At 36.8% G+C, this 16,039-nt stretch overlaps 2 protein-coding genes and 1 non-coding gene across 3 annotated transcripts; all 3 read left to right on the top strand.

Moving 5' to 3' along the window:
- The first annotated feature begins 172 nt into the window (after positions 1-172).
- On the top strand, positions 173-8,524 carry CPSF100 (cleavage and polyadenylation specificity factor 100). Its single transcript, XM_023696660.2, has 18 exons — positions 173-386; positions 731-899; positions 1,537-1,633; positions 2,825-2,951; positions 3,043-3,158; positions 3,317-3,411; positions 3,517-3,668; positions 3,916-3,973; positions 4,066-4,173; positions 4,932-5,178; positions 5,757-5,941; positions 6,430-6,522; positions 6,883-6,981; positions 7,239-7,370; positions 7,453-7,497; positions 7,602-7,769; positions 7,895-7,969; positions 8,160-8,524. The coding sequence occupies exons 1-18, from the start codon at positions 238-240 to the stop codon at positions 8,259-8,261; spliced, it is 2,217 nt and encodes a 738-aa protein (XP_023552428.1). The 5' UTR covers positions 173-237; the 3' UTR covers positions 8,262-8,524.
- A 419-nt stretch (positions 8,525-8,943) lies between these two features.
- Positions 8,944-14,654, top strand: LOC111810089 (uncharacterized). Its single transcript, XR_015411735.1, has 11 exons — positions 8,944-9,482; positions 10,263-10,349; positions 10,486-11,436; positions 11,537-11,625; positions 11,728-11,831; positions 11,911-12,010; positions 12,162-12,237; positions 12,325-12,439; positions 12,517-13,048; positions 13,258-14,261; positions 14,550-14,654. It is a non-coding gene; the product is annotated as an uncharacterized LOC111810089 (transcript).
- LOC111810090 (large ribosomal subunit protein eL36) lies at positions 14,224-15,834 on the top strand. Its single transcript, XM_023696663.2, has 4 exons — positions 14,224-14,261; positions 14,550-14,654; positions 15,211-15,410; positions 15,554-15,834. Exons 2-4 carry the CDS (start codon positions 14,553-14,555, stop codon positions 15,582-15,584), a joined length of 333 nt encoding a protein of 110 aa, XP_023552431.1. The 5' UTR covers positions 14,224-14,261; positions 14,550-14,552; the 3' UTR covers positions 15,585-15,834.
- The last annotated feature ends 205 nt before the right edge of the window (positions 15,835-16,039 follow it).

The following is a 16,039-nucleotide window of genomic DNA, read 5'->3' as shown; positions in this document are numbered from 1 at the left end:
TTTTTATAAATATAAATCGAGGTCTTGAACATATTTCTACATCGTCCGGTTCTTAGTTTGAGAGGAATGAAACAAAAAAAAAAAAACAAAAAAAACTACCAAAACGACGCCGTATCAAAAAGGAAACAAAAAAAAAAAAGAAAAAAGAAAAAGAAAAAAACCACCCCGCCATTTTCCCTAAAACCTCCTTGCTCCTCCAAAACTAGGGAGTTGCAGATAGTTTGGAGCTTCGTATCAATGGGAACCTCTGTTCAGGTGACGCCTCTTTGCGGCGTGTACAATGAAAATCCTTTATCCTATTTGGTCTCCGTTGACGGCTTCAACTTCCTTATCGACTGTGGTTGGAACGACCACTTCGATCCTGCTCTTCTTCAACCTCTATCCAGGTTCGCTTTCTCAACATTTCTTTGCAATCTTTTTTGTTTGAGCTGAACTCGTAAGTTTCATGTATTGAAGTTACTGAATGCCATGTGACTGTCGACTGGTACTAGCCGAGTAAGGAAATCAGTGATACCTAGCTGTTTTCGCCGGTTCTGAAACGTGTTAGGTTCTTAAGAAAATCGGTGGAATGGTTCATTAGAAGTTCTTCTTACATTTGAGTGTAACAATCTTTTTTTGGATTAAAGGGTTCGGAGTGAATAACTCGCGAAAAGGCTTCTCAACAATTGGGCTACAAACTCTTGATTTTTGTTTACTTCATCGCCCTTAATACGTAATTGTGGTTTTTCAGGGTGGCATCGACGATTGATGCAGTTTTGATATCACATCCTGATACACTTCACCTCGGTGCCCTTCCATATGCCATGAAACAACTTGGACTTTCTGCTCCAGTATATTCCACTGAACCCGTGTATCGATTGGGCCTTCTTACAATGTATGATCAGTTTATAGCGAGGAAGGTAATTATTTTTTTCATATAATTTGGTTCCTTAAAGTTATGAATTAACCAAATCAAACAAGCTACTATACTATTTACCTGAACTACTTGCCATCAAGTTTCTTTAAAACTCAAGAACCTAGTTGTATAACCTATTGAATAGATCCTACTAAAGTAAGCTTGTATACTTGCGGTCAAGTTTGAAGTGTTGTGAAGAAAATAGTCCTTTTTGTTGTAGCCTTGTGAGCGTGGTAGACTCCTACAATTATGTGAGTGATGACTGACCAAGCAAGTTTTGGTTAATTTATCTAGGTCAATTATCACTCGCCAGTTTATGTGGGCTTGGACCCTCGAAATTTTTGCTGTACGTTGTTTTAAAGAATTTTAATTCTTTTTTGCTTGTGTGTGGGTGGGGGGTGGGGAATTATTGTCGGATCCAAGTTATATATTTCGTAATTACATGGTTGCTAATCGATTGCCGACATTTCATATTAGCATTGTTATGAGTAGATTTTTTTTAAAAATAATATTTAAGTCAGAATAATAGTCTCTGCTTCACAAATTTACCATTGATTCCTGATTGTTGTTTTCACTAGCTTTTCTTTACTGTCTTTGTGCTGGGTGTTGCCATATGGACACCTCCCCTTTCCCTTATGCAGCAAGTTTCAGAGTTTGATCTATTTACGCTGGATGATATCGATTCTGCTTTCCAAGTTGTAACCAGGCTAACATACTCCCAGAATCATCATCTTTCAGGTGCCTTTTCTTGGGCTTGTTTATTGTTAGATCAAAGCTAATCGATCCCTCTTTCTCTTGGTTGCCTAGTGATTGTATATGGTCTATACTGATGACCCACCTAATGTATCTTCGAAAATCATTCAGTCATTCATCTGAGAAGCACAAACATGTTATAGCATGATATGTTACAATAATGACTGTCCTTCCGGAATAAAAAGAAAAAAAGCGAGGGAACCTCAGGACACACCCATGACAACATATATGTTTTGAAATACTTTCTGTAAAGTATGTTATGATATAGGATTTAAGATATGTGTCACCTATGGGAAATTAAAGAAGCCAATGACGTGCTTCCAAATATGCTACATTTTATAACAAAAGCTTATAAAAGCAATGGAAAACCAAATATAAGTATTTTTATATTATTCAATGTCTTAAAAGAAAAGGAAATTCAGAATAAAATAAGTCCTACCATTGATATGCTTAAGTTTTTAATATTTGAACTCCTTATCGCCCCTCCTTTTGTATACATTTTTTGTTCAAAGCTTTTGTCTCTTGTTCACAGAAATTCCTATGCTCTCTTATTTTGTTGTATCCTCATGCTCGAGCTTGTTTCATTGTGTTGAAATAAAAAGAAATTATAAAAACAATTAACAATTGAGTTTGAATGTCCAATTAGCGGTAAAGTGTTAAGCTATCTAACTTATATTATATGAAGCATGGCCTACTTCTTAGACTGAATTGTTCATTCTCCATGGTTGTTCATGTAGCAATGTGATAATTTGTTAAAATTTTATTGATGAAAAAACCGTCTTTCTTTGAGAATAAATGAAAGCAATAAAAAGGAGAGCCTCAATACGAAGGAGCAAAATCAATGGGCTAATAGAAACGACAAAGCTACAAAAAGAAGCTCCAATTTAAAATATATAAATTTCATTTTGCTAGATGAGAAAAAGCTTTCATTAAAAACAATAAAAGAATATGGAGGAAGCCAGAAAGCTTAACAAAACAATGGCTAACTTGAAACCACTCAATATTTTCAACAAAAGAAGTAGATATCTCAAAATAAAGGAAAAGTAAAGTCCACAAGCCAATAATGTACTGTTTTGCACTCAGGAAGAAGGTTAGGACTTACTATTTGTTTACCATTACTTAGGTTGTACATAACTATTTTCCCCCTTTTTTCTCTTCTCTGATACTTTATGACAGGCAAAGGAGAGGGAATAGTTATTGCACCTCATGTGGCTGGGCATTTATTGGGGGGAACCCTATGGAAGATAACTAAGGATGGAGAAGATGTTATATATGCTGTTGATTTTAACCACCGCAAGGAAAGGTATGGTAACCGTTATTACAAGCACCAACACCTGCGTTAAGACTACTCACACAAAAGTGTAATACACAATGCTTATTTAACTTACTATCAGGCATCTGAATGGAACCATTCTAGAGTCATTTGTGCGACCTGCTGTATTGATAACCGATGCTTATAATGCTCTAAATAATCAGCCTTACAGGCGTCAGAAGGACAAAGAATTTGGAGGTACTTAAAATCCTTCCAGAGATTCCATCTTTTGCTTCATTCCCCCCTCCCATGCTCTACTTGTAGCATAAAAGTATATTCTAAAAGTCCTTTGTTATGGATGCTTAGTCGTTTTTGCCAAGAATTGTTGATGGAAGTTATCATTTTGATTAACATAGATACTATTCAGAAGACCTTAAGAGCTAATGGAAATGTCTTACTTCCTGTTGATACTGCTGGGCGAGTGTTGGAGCTTATTCAAATTTTAGAATGGGTTAGTTGGTGAAAGACAAAACTTTTGTCTCCTCTTTTTTTGTTTAAATTTTTTTATGTCGTGTTAATTAAGCTATAATATTTAGTCTCATTGTTATTATTGCAGTACTGGGAAGAGGAAAGTTTAAATTTTCCCATTTTCTTTTTAACTTACGTCGCATCTAGCACAATTGATTATATCAAGAGTTTCCTAGAGTGGATGAGTGATTCAATAGCGAAGTCTTTTGAACACACACGGAACAACGCCTTTCTTCTCAAGTAAGTATTCTTCCAAGTATTACATTTTTTTTAATCTTTTGATAGGAAACAGGGGGTAGTTACCGGTCAATCCCATTGCCTTGAGGGTTCAAGTGCTACATATTTCACACTCGATAGCATGCTTTATTTACCTTTGATTAAAGAAATTGAGATAGACTAAAATAAGTTTTAGTGCAGCAGAGTGCTGTGTGAAGTCATACAAATGGAACTAGGAACTCTTACCAGGCTGTTGTTTTAAATCTTGCAGGCATGTCACCCTTCTAATAAACAAAAGTGAACTTGATAATGCTCCAGATGGACCAAAGGTTGATTGCAACAAATTGTTAATTTTGTTATATGTTTACCTCCTTTTGCTTGAGGTTTAAATGTATTGACGTCTATATGGGGTGTCTTATAGGTTGTTCTAGCATCAATGGCTAGTTTGGAAGCTGGTTACTCACATGACATTTTTGTTGAGTGGGCAACGGATGCCAAAAATCTCGTCCTTTTTTCTGAAAGAGGCCAGGTATTCTTTAGTAGCTTGTTTACATGATTATCTAGCCAGACTTATAGTGATTTTTCATGTCTTGGTCTATTTATCTTCAGTCCTCGGAACTGAGTAACTGTTCTTCAAAATTGATTTGTTACACCTTGCATAAATGCCGTTCCATCTTTGTTTCCATTTTCTAAACATCTTCCATTTGACTAGAGTTTCTTTAATAGAAAATCAAAACACTTTTAATATTATTCGTAGTTTCTTTCTTTGTTGTTCTTGTACAAGTTCTAGCAAGTCATTGATTCATTGGTAGTCGATTACTCTAGGTGCACTTCGTTTCCTTGTCTTTATCATTTTCCTCCTCGAAAAATTCCTTTGTGGCTGATGACTTAGATTTGTTAGGGAGCTTTTTTCCTTTTCATTCGATTTCCATCGTCCTTTGTTTGATAGGAAAATGACGGATGTCACAATCATTCTATCTTTGATAGAAGAGTTTGATTTTAGGACCGGGAGAAGGAATGTGTGTACTTGGAGCCCTAACCACCTCTTGCCTATGTATTATTTCATTTTTTCTCAATGAAAAGTTGTTTCTCTTAAAAAATGTATACTCTTGGTGCCATGGGCGTGTCTTGCTATGACTGTGCTTGGAAGTTGGAAAAGTAATTTTTTCTCCTTTCTTTCTTTCTCCCCCTTCTGCATATACCTGATCAACTGCATGCTTCTTTGAACTCTTATAATTTCTACACTTATATTGTGAATGTGTAACCCCCATCAGTTGGAAAATGTAGTTTGGAACTTTGGCCCGCATGCTTCAAGCAGATCCACCTCCCAAAGCTGTTAAGGTAACTGTGTCTAAGAGAGTCCCTTTGACCGGAGATGAGCTCGTTGCTTATGAAGAAGAGCAAAACAGGAAAAAGGAAGAAGCTCTTAAGGCTAGTTTGCTTAAGGAGGAACAATCTAAAGCATCACATGGAACTGATAACGATATTGGTGATCCAATGATCATTGATGCTAGCAGTAATGTAGCACCAGATGGTATGATGATTGATAACTGCAGTTTTCTAGACACGTGCAAACTTTTTTTAGCAAGGAAATTATGAGCATCCAAACTTTTTAACTTGAATTGGAAAAGACATTTTAAGTGAAAATAGGATTTGGTTGCATAAATATTAGCAAAATGTTTTCCCAAACTCTATCATGGAAACATAGAACACGAAGTGTACACTGATGTGCCAGGTTTTAAGATGGTTTAGAAATGCTATAAATATCCCCATTGCTTGGGCACCACCAGTTATTTTAGTTGAAGGTGTCACTATCTTTTCTTAGTCCTAAGAATATACATGCATTTCAGTGACACTAGAAATGAGGATCCTAACCTGCAATCATCAAATGGTCTGTGATTTATGTTTTGCTTTGAATCAATTTCCATTCATTTACACTTTACTGTAAAATCTCCCTTCATTTCTTTGTATTTGGCTAATGGACATCTAGTGGTTTAAACTGTGAAAAATTCCCCATACATGCCTATGATTGTGTTTTTTTATTGGAATTGTTTTAATGTACGTTTTAATAATTGTTAGTGGAATTGATTGGTTGCTGATTGTATCTTGCAGTAGTTGGTTCACATGGAGGTGCATACCGAGACATATTTATTGATGGTTTTGTTCCTCCTTCAACAAGCGTTTCTCCAATGTTTCCCTTTTATGAAAACACTTCCGCATGGGATGATTTTGGTGAAGTAATCAATCCTGATGATTATGTAATTAAGGATGAAGACATGGACCAATCAGCGCCGCATGTAAGATTCTTTGATGTAATTATCTGCATTTAATTCCTGGACACGTGTAAGATTGATTGAAATGAAATGTTAAATTGGTTGATAGGTTGTGGGTTGAAATAGAAAGCCTTTCTTGTGGTAAAATTTAGGAAACCGATTTGTTTTATTTATTTATTATTATTATTTTTTTGAGAATAGAAACCATTTTGTTCAATAACATTTGGAATGTAAGATCCTGCTTGGGCTGGTTTTAGGAATAGGATATATATATAGTTAGTTTTGAGATTTGTCAATATTATTAATGTTGATGAGTAACCAACATTGAGAGGAATGAAAAGTAACAGCTAAGGACTGCTATCAAATTCCCTGGGAACAGCCGTGTGAAGATCAAAATGCATCCATGTAGCCAATTCATATAGTTGGGACACACAGTCAAATGGACTTTTATGCCCCTCGTCATTTTTTGTTGTGCATGGATGATTGCTAATTTACTAGAATCATACTTACAGGGTGGTGTGGACGTGGATGGAAAACTAGATGAAACTGCTGCTAACTTGATTCTGGATATGAAGCCTTCAAAAGTTGTATCTAACGAATTGACAGTAAGTTGATCTCCTGTTAAAGTTCTGTTTAAGGTTTATATTGGTCGACTGAATTCACATGAATGTGTATGTAATGTTATTGTCTCCAGTATATGTATATAAAGTTTATTTTAAGGAAAATATTTGACTTAATAAGAGAAGGTTATAATGGGTTAATAAACTATCTCTCTGATCTGTCTTTGTGTGTGTATGTGTATAAATATATATATATTTTTTTTCTGATATATCACTTTTTTTTTAAGTGCTTAATATTTATACTTTCCATTGATCATCTTTGTACCTATGTTCAATTTGATGATACAATCAAGTTATTTATCTATTGATTGGCTCAATGATTTTTTCTGTAATTTCCCTATCCAGGTCCAAGTTAAATGCTCATTGCATTACATGGATTTCGAAGGTCGTTCAGATGGGAGATCAATTAAATCAATACTCTCCCACGTTGCTCCCTTGAAGCTTGTATGGTGTTTTTTTTACAACTGCTCTTGTGTTGTGTATGAGCTTGTGCACTTGTAACTATTGATTGTAGGGTGAAAGTTCAGTTTAGCTAAGTTGGTGTATTCTGAGAAATTTCCTCTTAGCCGGGTTCTTAAATTTCCACATCCGTGTAGTTGCAATAGCTTTTTGTAGACATTGTTCAGTGTTACCACAAAAACTACTTTAATCAACGATTCAACCGTTTGATTCTATTTATTTATTTAAATTGTTGGTTGAAGGTCTTGGTGCATGGAACTGCAGAGGCCACTGAGCATCTTAAGCAACATTGCCTTAAAAATGTCTGTCCCCATGTCTATGCCCCCCAAATTGAAGAAACGATTGATGTTACTTCTGATCTGTGTGCATATAAGGTACAGTCGAGACTATTCATTTCCTTTTCAGGTTGTCATTTCTAATATTGAGACTAACAAATCTCCGATTCTTGAATTTCAGGTACAACTTTCAGAGAAGCTGATGAGCAATGTGCTGTTTAAGAAGGTAAAGTTCTTGGAGATCCATGAAATTTTCCTCCAATATTAACTTGTATTTTGTATCAGTATAAGCAGTCTTCCCTACGATGCCTGACATAATTTTGAATACAGCTAGGAGATTATGAAATCTCTTGGCTTGATGCTGACGTAGGAAAGACCGAGAATGGAACGTTGTCTTTACTTCCCCTCTCAAAGGCGGCTTTGCCTCATAAATCTGTTCTTGTTGGGGATCTAAAAATGGCTGACTTCAAACAATTTCTTTCCAGCAAGGGAATACAGGTATCTTTGCCTGTGAATCCCTCCCTTGTCAATGGGAACGAATATCTCCTTTTGACATGTATAGACACTAAAGCTACAATAGAGCGCTAAAAGTGAACGATATGATCGTCCTATATGCATTGCAGGTTGAATTTGCTGGGGGTGCTTTGAGATGTGGCGAGTATGTTACCCTACGCAAGGTTTCAGATGCAAGTCAGAAGGTGAGAAATTCTAAAAAAAGGGGGAAATAGATAAGTTGAATATGGCTCTTAATGTTGCTTATCGAATTTGAACCATGTTTCAGCTTCATACCACAAATGCATGCATATTTGCTTGTGATGGTGTTGTTTGGCTAGTACCATTTTCATGGTTTGCTTCTAAGCATAAACATAGTATATTCAATTTATGCAGGGTGGTGGTTCTGGTACTCAACAAGTTGTCATCGAAGGGCCCTTATGTGAAGATTATTACAAAATTCGGGAGCTTTTGTATTCACAATTTTATTTGCTATAGTTGAGATGGGTCGTTGGACATGAAAGAGATCCAGCAATTTTAATGATAAACTGCCTACTCCAAAATGTATTAATCTTTTTTGTTCCTGAAATGTGTTCGAGTTATGTTTCACGGCTGAAATTAGAACAAAATTTCCCTTTTTTTCCCATTGTAGCATATGAAACTGAAAAATGTAAGCTAACTCATGCTTCTATGGTTGCAACACCATGGTAACCATAAGTTGATTGGTCTATGAAGATGCAGCCATAGCAAACCTTAACTTCGGTCGGGGAACTCTCAAAACCTATCGGATCGATTCTGTGGAGAGGTTTATTTTCCAGGGAATATGTTACTAGCGAAGCGTTTAGAATTATTGTTCATGTGCGTAAAATGTTTCTTTGAAATATATTCTAAGTAGGCTCTAATTTTTTTTGGTATGGAAATGACTTCTAGCATAAGAATGAGTTGAGATTACACTCGGTAAGGTTGCCATTTCTTATTACCTGAAATTGGTTGGATTTGTAATTATTAGAAATTTATTTTCGTAGAATTGTTGTAACAAATAAGAGTGAAATTTGATTTTTTTTTTCTCTATTTATGTAAAGTAATTTAATTAGTTAAAATATTATATTTTATTAAAAGCTCCACAATTTTCCTCTTCCACGTCGAAATAAAAAAAATTTATATAGTGAAACCATGAAACGTACAGACATATTCGTTCGGAGGGAGAGATAAGTAAAAAAAGATGTCATCCTTTTCTTCAATCCTTTTAACCCCAAAAACATTATTCTTGATGCTCTTCTGTAATTCAACCTCAATTTTTCTTTTCTCAATTTGAAGCGAGAATTATCCGCCATAGCTTCCTGAATCATAGCTCCTGTTGATTCTTCATTTTATTGTAAGATACTCAATCTGCTATTGGAGTAGGATTTTTCATGGCTTCCACTCCTCTTACGTGTTCACCGAGCTCTCTCCAGCTTAGGCTCGCTCTGAATAGCAAGAATTGCGGCAAATTCCCCTCAGTTCTTGTTCGGGCGAGAGTGACGAAATTGGATCCTTGGCTCCGCGTGATCTCCCGCCCTATTGTTCATAATGGCGTGATAATCGAGAGAGAAAATGGACTGCGTCGCAGTGGAGTTTGTTTTGCTGAGTCGGAGTCGACTACTGATGGATTCTCTGGGTGGTCGGAATCTGATTCCGGGGAGGAGGTTTTGGACTTACGGAGAAAGAAGTGGTTTGGAGGTACTTACTGCACTTCTTTAAACTTCCTTATGATTTTTCTTGGTGGTCTGTTTGATTGCTGAGCATAAAGGGAAACGAGAATCTAAATATCCGGTGGAGCTGTTATTTTCTATTTTCTTGGGCTTCTAGATATGATCCGCTTTGGCCCTGTTACGTATAGTCATTAACCCATTAACCTCACGGTTTTAGAACTTGTGGAGAGGTTTCTATTCCTTATATTTGTTTCCCTCTCCAACCAATATGAGATCTCACAATTCACCCTTCGGGGTCCAATATCCTCCAGTGTCAGGCCCCGATACCATTTATAACCGCACAAGCCCACCGCTAACAGATATTGTCCACTTGGCCTGTTACGTATTGTCGTCAATCTCATGGTTTTAAAACGCGCTTTTAGGAAGAGGTTTCTACACTTCTGTAAAAAAAATATTTCGTTCTTGCCTCCAATATGAGAACATGGGTTTGAATTATTGGAGAAATGCTTCTCGCCCCATGTTGAATTGCATTGCCATTGCCGTTATTTAGTTCTATATGATAAAACACTAATGCTGTAATGACCATGACATGGTAGATTTCAATTCCATGTGGAAGGTCCATTTGTAGTTGAAACGTTGATTGGTTATGCGTATAATGGTGTTTAGTGGCATCATTTAGTTCCTGGAAACAATTTAAGCCTTTTCATTTTGAGATTTTGACATTAATGTAGCTTTTGAAGTTTACCTTATGTGCTCGAGTACTCTTTTAAGTAATGAGTAGTAATGGTTTTGAAGTAGTTTCTTTCAGGGTTCGTGGGGATTGGAGTTACTGGATTCATCCTTGTCTCAGGAATCACCTTTGCAGCATGGTCAATAAACAAGCAGAATGGTTCCAGTAAGTAGTTTTCTTGTATACTTGCAAACTGTTCTTTGGCTTTGTTTCAATGCTCATGTTTATTGCCCCCAACTCTTTATAATTGACCTGTGTTCTTATCTGACTACTGCGCGTATATGTCTATGACAATTCATAGGACAAAAGCCGCAAATGGAGGCCTTAAGCATGCAGCAAGAATTATTGTTGGATTCTGATACTGGACATGATAGCCTTGATGAAGATGAAAAAGAAGATAGCAGTATGAATGCAGATGATGGAACTCTCGCTGGTAATTCAGGTAATCAAGAGGAATCTTCTTCATATACAGAAAATGATGTTGAATTCTCATCCAGCATTAGCAATAATGATGTCAATAATGTTGCTTCCTTGCTAGAAGATTTTCGATCTGATTCCTCGTTAGCTGTTACATTAGTTGCTTCCAGAAGTTTGTGTTCCTCGATCTCACCCGAATTTGAGATTGATGCTAAAGTAGCTTCTTGTTTTAAAGATGTTAACAACTGTCATGAACCTGAAATGAATATATTAAAAGATGAACGAAATATTAAAACTGATATTCGGGATGAAACCGCTGACACGAGTGAAAATTATGATTTCAGCTCTAAGAGCTTGCCAGTGTATGATGATAGTTCATCAAACTATAATTCTGGCAACCAGGATGAGACATTTGGTCCTCCTGTAAATGAAATTACAGATTCTTCATTGCAAGAAATTTCTAGCATATGTAGCTACACAAAAGCCAAGGATTGTGGATTATTTGACAAAGAGACTGTGGCTGAATCACCCAAAGGATTTGAGCCCCACAAAAACTGCATCAACCATAGAACAGCAAATAGGAAGAGGATTATTTGAAGCGGCATTAGTCTGTATCACAGCTTATCCATTGGCAGATGTTCAAGTGAAAAATCATGAAACTATGATGAATAGTACTGCTGCCAAACCAGAACTACAAGGGATTTTATTTTCTTCTGCAGGTTTTCCTGCTCCTATGGTGTCTGCAGCTGTTAAAACACTTCCTGGCAAGGTCCTAGTTCCTGCAGCAGTGGATCAGGTTCAGGGGCAGGCATTGGCAGCACTGCAAGGTTTAAAGGTACTGTGTGATGCCTCTCCAAATGCTTCCTTCTGATTAACACACAGCTACTGGTTCAGATACTCAAGATAATGTATTTTAAAGATTGTAAATTCTTCAGGTGATAGAGGCTGACGTCGAACCTAGCGATCTATGTACTCGTCGTGAATATGCTCGTTGGTTGGTGTCTGCAAGCAGTGTTCTTTCAAGGTAATTATCATTGCAGCTTTAGGGTATTGAAATGGTGAACTTTTTTAGTTATGGTTTTCCTGAATATATCTTATGATACAATGGAATCGTTTTAATTCCTAGGAACACAACATTCAAAGTATACCAAGCAATGTATATACAGAATATTACTGAGCTTGCTTTTGATGATATTACACCAGAAGACCCTGATTTCGCATCTATTCAAGGTCAGTAGGAATTAGGATACTTGACTCATGGGATATGAGCTTTTTCTATTACACCTTCTGATTCACCTATATATTCCAGGTTTAGCAGAAGCTGGACTGATTTCAAGCAAGCTTTCGAGACATGATATTTCTTCGACGTTGGACGAAGACCAGGGTCCTTTTCATTTCTCTCCCGAAAGGTTATTCACCATTAATGATATTTCTTCGACGTTGGACTTCTTAACATATTCAATTGCATTGACTGGCCTTCTTTGATTTGTGGTTTCTTTCTCATCAACCATAATACGAGCTAAATTGCTTCTGCTGTTTATATTATGTCCAAAACTGCAGCCCTTTATCACGTCAAGATCTTGTGAGTTGGAAGATGGCCCTTGAAAAAAGACTGCTGCCAGAGGCAGACGGAAAGGTCAAATTATTTGAAGCTTGACTTCGACATCTTCACTTTTGTATATAAGAATCATCTTTGTGAGAGTTTGGCTTGACTGATATGCAGATGCTCCGCCAAGTTTCTGGATTTATTGATACTGATAAGATCCATCCAGATGCTTGTCCTGCACTTGTTGCTGATCTTTCTGCTGGAGAACAGGGAATAATAGCTCTTGCATTTGGTGCGTGCATAAAATTGCAATTCGCAAAAACATTCTCCTTAAGAAATTCATGTCAAAACTAACTTTGCTTCTTAAAGGATATACAAGGCTGTTCCAGCCGGATAAGCCAGTAACAAAAGCACAAGCTGCCATTGCTCTTGCAACAGGGGAGGCTTCTGATATGGTAAGCGAGGAGCTTGCAAGGATTGAAGCTGAATCAATGGCGGAAAATGCTGTTGCTGCACATAGTGCGTTGGTAGCTCAAGTTGAGAAAGATATTAATGGCAGCTTCGAGAAAGAACTTTCCATTGAAAGAGAAAAGGTTGAGGCTGTGGAGAAAATGGCAGAAGAGACAAAGCAAGAATTGGAAAGATTAAGATCCGAAAGAGAGAGAGATAATATCAGCTTGATGAGGGAACAAGCTGCTATTGAATCGGAAATGGAAGTTCTTTCAAAGTTAAGATATGAGTTGGAGGAACAGTTGCAAGGCCTGATGAGTAACAAAGTAGAGGTTTCCCATGAAAAGGAAAGAATCAACAAACTCAGGAAAGAAGCTGAAATTGAAAACCAGGAAATTTCCCGCTTGCAGTATGAGCTTGAAGTTGAGAGGAAGGCGTTGTCCATAGCCAGGTAAGGTTTTTGCAGCTCTTTTCTTGTTTGAGGCTGACACTGGACATGAAATGATTGGGTAAATAGCCCGTGATTTGTTTGTTTATCTTAATCCTTTGCCTCTGTTCATGTGAAATTTGAAGCATTTTTCTGCCATCAATGAAGATCTTCACCGTGAGAAGGAATCTGGTTTTACTTTCATCACCATGTCTTTTTGTTTCATCACGCAGAGCTTGGGCAGAGGATGAAGCAAAAAGAGCAAGAGAACAAGCAAAAGCACTTGAAGAGGCTAGAGATAGCTGGGAAAGGCGTGGCATCAAAGTAATGGTGGACAGCGATCTCCGTGAACAGGAATCAGCTGGCGATACTTGGCTCGATTCTAGCGAACAGTTTGCAGTCGAAGAAACTGTGGAAAGGGCCGAGAACTTATTGGCCAAGCTGAAAGGAATGGCTAGAGAAGTAGGAGGGAAATGCAGGGACATAATTGAGAAGATCATCCAGAAGATAGCATTAGTAGTATCAAACTTGAGACAATGGATTTCGAATGCTGGAGAACAGGGTGAAGATCTTAAGAATGTGGTCATTTCAAGGGCAAGTAGATCAGCAACTGAGGTGCAACAGAGCATTGCAGAGTTGAGGTTGGCCGTGAAGGTGGGAGCTAAGCGAGTTGTGGGAGATTGTAGGGAAGGAGTAGAGAAAATTACCCAAAAGTTTAGAACATAGAATGGTTAAGAAACTATTGATTTAGCAGCTGAGTGATGTAGTCGAATTCTTAAGGGCCGAACATCAACTTTTACAGATATCGATGGAATTCACACACTCGAACTCAATTAAATTCTAGACAACCCTTTATATAGGCATAAAAGTATTAATGTTATACCTGTATCAAGATGATTCATCTATCAAAATAGAAGATAAATCGAAGAGGATATGATCCAGATGAATCAAATGAACGAGTTATGAACCAAATGAACGATCCTGTTCATCTTCTACTGCTGGTTTAATCCCGTTCATCTTGTATGATTGTTTAATTTGGGCTTTTATCTTTTCTATTGGGCTCAATTTCATAGTTTCTAACAGAAGCCCATTAACGTTTGTGGAAGAAAGCCCAATAAAGCCCATTAACGTTTAGAAACCATCACCTGTCAATATTTTCTTATAAGCCGAAGCTCCCGAAACCCTAGTGAACCCTTTCGCTCGCCTCCGATCATTTGGTTAAAGTTTATCCGAGAAGGTACGTCGAGAATCCTTTCATGATCTTCGTTTCTTTTGCTTCTCCTTCTCCATCTTTGATGTACTATAATTGAACACAATATTTTCGAGTTTGGTTATTTGCTCCAGATTTTGATTCTTCTACTGACGTTTACTATGCATTCCCCTGGATTAAACGAGTAGTTCATAGTACTTTTTTGTTTTCGGGTGAATAAGCAGTCGAGTTTTCTGTTATCGTTACTGTAGATGAACTTCTGATTCGCAGTATATTTGTTTTGTTATCGTATAAATGTATTTATTTTCTGGACAGGCGATGGCTCCGAAGCAGCCGAATACTGGTCTCTTCGTGGGACTTAACAAAGGACACATTGTTACGAAGAAAGAGTTGGCTCCCCGCCCCTCAGATCGTAAAGGAGTGAGTTAATTTTGTGTTTTGTTCAATGTACATTTTGTAATGATAGACATTCGTTAAATTTTTATTGAGTTGATTGTATGCATCTCTTTACTTATCTGGGATTTTTGTGGAGGATGAAGGTGGGGTTTACCTGTTGCGAAATGAATCTTGAGAGGGGTTATTTAGTAGGACTTTTTTTTATATAAAAAAAAATATATATATTTATCGTTTGTAGTTATTACTTTACAAAAGCTTAAAAGCAAGAGGATAGATTTTCATCATATATTTGAAGTCTTATGGAAGACCTGTTTAGTTCATATCAGTATCATTCAACGATAGTTTAGCTGCTACCTTATGGACACTTGCGCTCAATTAGATTGATGATGTTGGAAATTAGCAAAGAAGTGCACTTGTCGGGCTCTTGAGCATATGCATATTGTCAATTTGCTTCTTTATCATACAAATTTATAGTGGTTTTGCTCTGGATTATTGGTTTTTTTTTCAGTTATTTTAGTTGGTAGATACAAGCAATTGACTTTCATGATTTATGTTTGCCTGAATTTGATTGATACCATAGAAAAGTAGCAAAAGAGTTCTCTTCGTGAGGAATTTGATCCGGGAAGTTGCTGGGTTTGCACCATATGAGAAGAGAATCACTGAGCTTCTTAAAGTTGGGAAGGACAAGAGAGCACTGAAAGTGGCCAAGAGAAAGTTGGGAACTCACAAGAGAGCAAAGAAGAAGCGAGAGGAGATGTCCAGCGTTCTCCGCAAAATGAGGTCATTCTTAGAAAGGCTTTCAATTTCCCTTCTTATCATTGAATTTAATCGTCATTCAATTTTGACATGTTTTCAATGATTACACTTAATAAAAAAACACATTTCTAATGGGATTTTTTTCTCTGAATTAATTTTTGATACAGAGCTGGTGGAGGCGGCGAGAAGAAGAAATAAACTTGTGTGGTCAATTTTGAAGCTTCAAGTTCCATTTTGTTAGAGACATGTTCTAGATTGTTATTGTTGTTACCCAGAATGAAATTCAGTGCATTTTTTAATCTTGTGTTAGGTGAACTATGACAGGTATTAGAACGTATATTTTAATTTCTTTAAGTCTTCTTTTTTTAATGAACATTACAGCCATTTGTATCCCTTTTGATACATTTTCATTAGCTTGGAAGGAATGCAGTGTTTCATTAGCTTGAAATTATTGCACATGTGATTTTCTGACCAAAGGCACATGCTGAACACAGGCATTAGTTGAACTTGAATGTTGGAAGCTGAGAGATCTAAATTAAGTGGTAGCTTAAGTTCAAATTTGTGTAATCTTGATTTTAAAAGATTTTTATGTTATTAATATATGGGTTTGGTCATGCTAATTAGAGTAGATTATAATTAAGTTCGCTTTTATT

The sequence above is a fragment of the Cucurbita pepo genome, chromosome 14 (genome assembly GCF_057944985.1).
Source record: "Cucurbita pepo subsp. pepo isolate OVF chromosome 14, ASM5794498v1, whole genome shotgun sequence".
In the NCBI taxonomy this organism is placed as follows: Eukaryota; Viridiplantae; Streptophyta; class Magnoliopsida; order Cucurbitales; family Cucurbitaceae; genus Cucurbita; species Cucurbita pepo.
The sequence above is the reverse complement of the archived record's forward strand: the minus strand, read 5'-3'. Positions and strand labels throughout refer to the sequence as shown.

Coding starts and splice junctions, on each gene's coding strand:
- CPSF100 (XM_023696660.2), top strand. CDS start 238: ATGGGAACCTCTGTTCAGGTGACGCCTCTTTGCGGCGTGTACAATGAA. Junction 4,174..4,931: donor TTTTTTCTGAAAGAGGCCAG/GTATTCTTTAGT, acceptor TGGAAAATGTAG/TTTGGAACTTTGGCCCGCAT. Junction 6,523..6,882: donor TTGTATCTAACGAATTGACA/GTAAGTTGATCT, acceptor TTCCCTATCCAG/GTCCAAGTTAAATGCTCATT.
- LOC111810090 (XM_023696663.2), top strand. CDS start 14,553: ATGGCTCCGAAGCAGCCGAATACTGGTCTCTTCGTGGGACTTAACAAA. Junction 14,655..15,210: donor GCCCCTCAGATCGTAAAGGA/GTGAGTTAATTT, acceptor TTGATACCATAG/AAAAGTAGCAAAAGAGTTCT. Junction 15,411..15,553: donor AGCGTTCTCCGCAAAATGAG/GTCATTCTTAGA, acceptor TTTTTGATACAG/AGCTGGTGGAGGCGGCGAGA.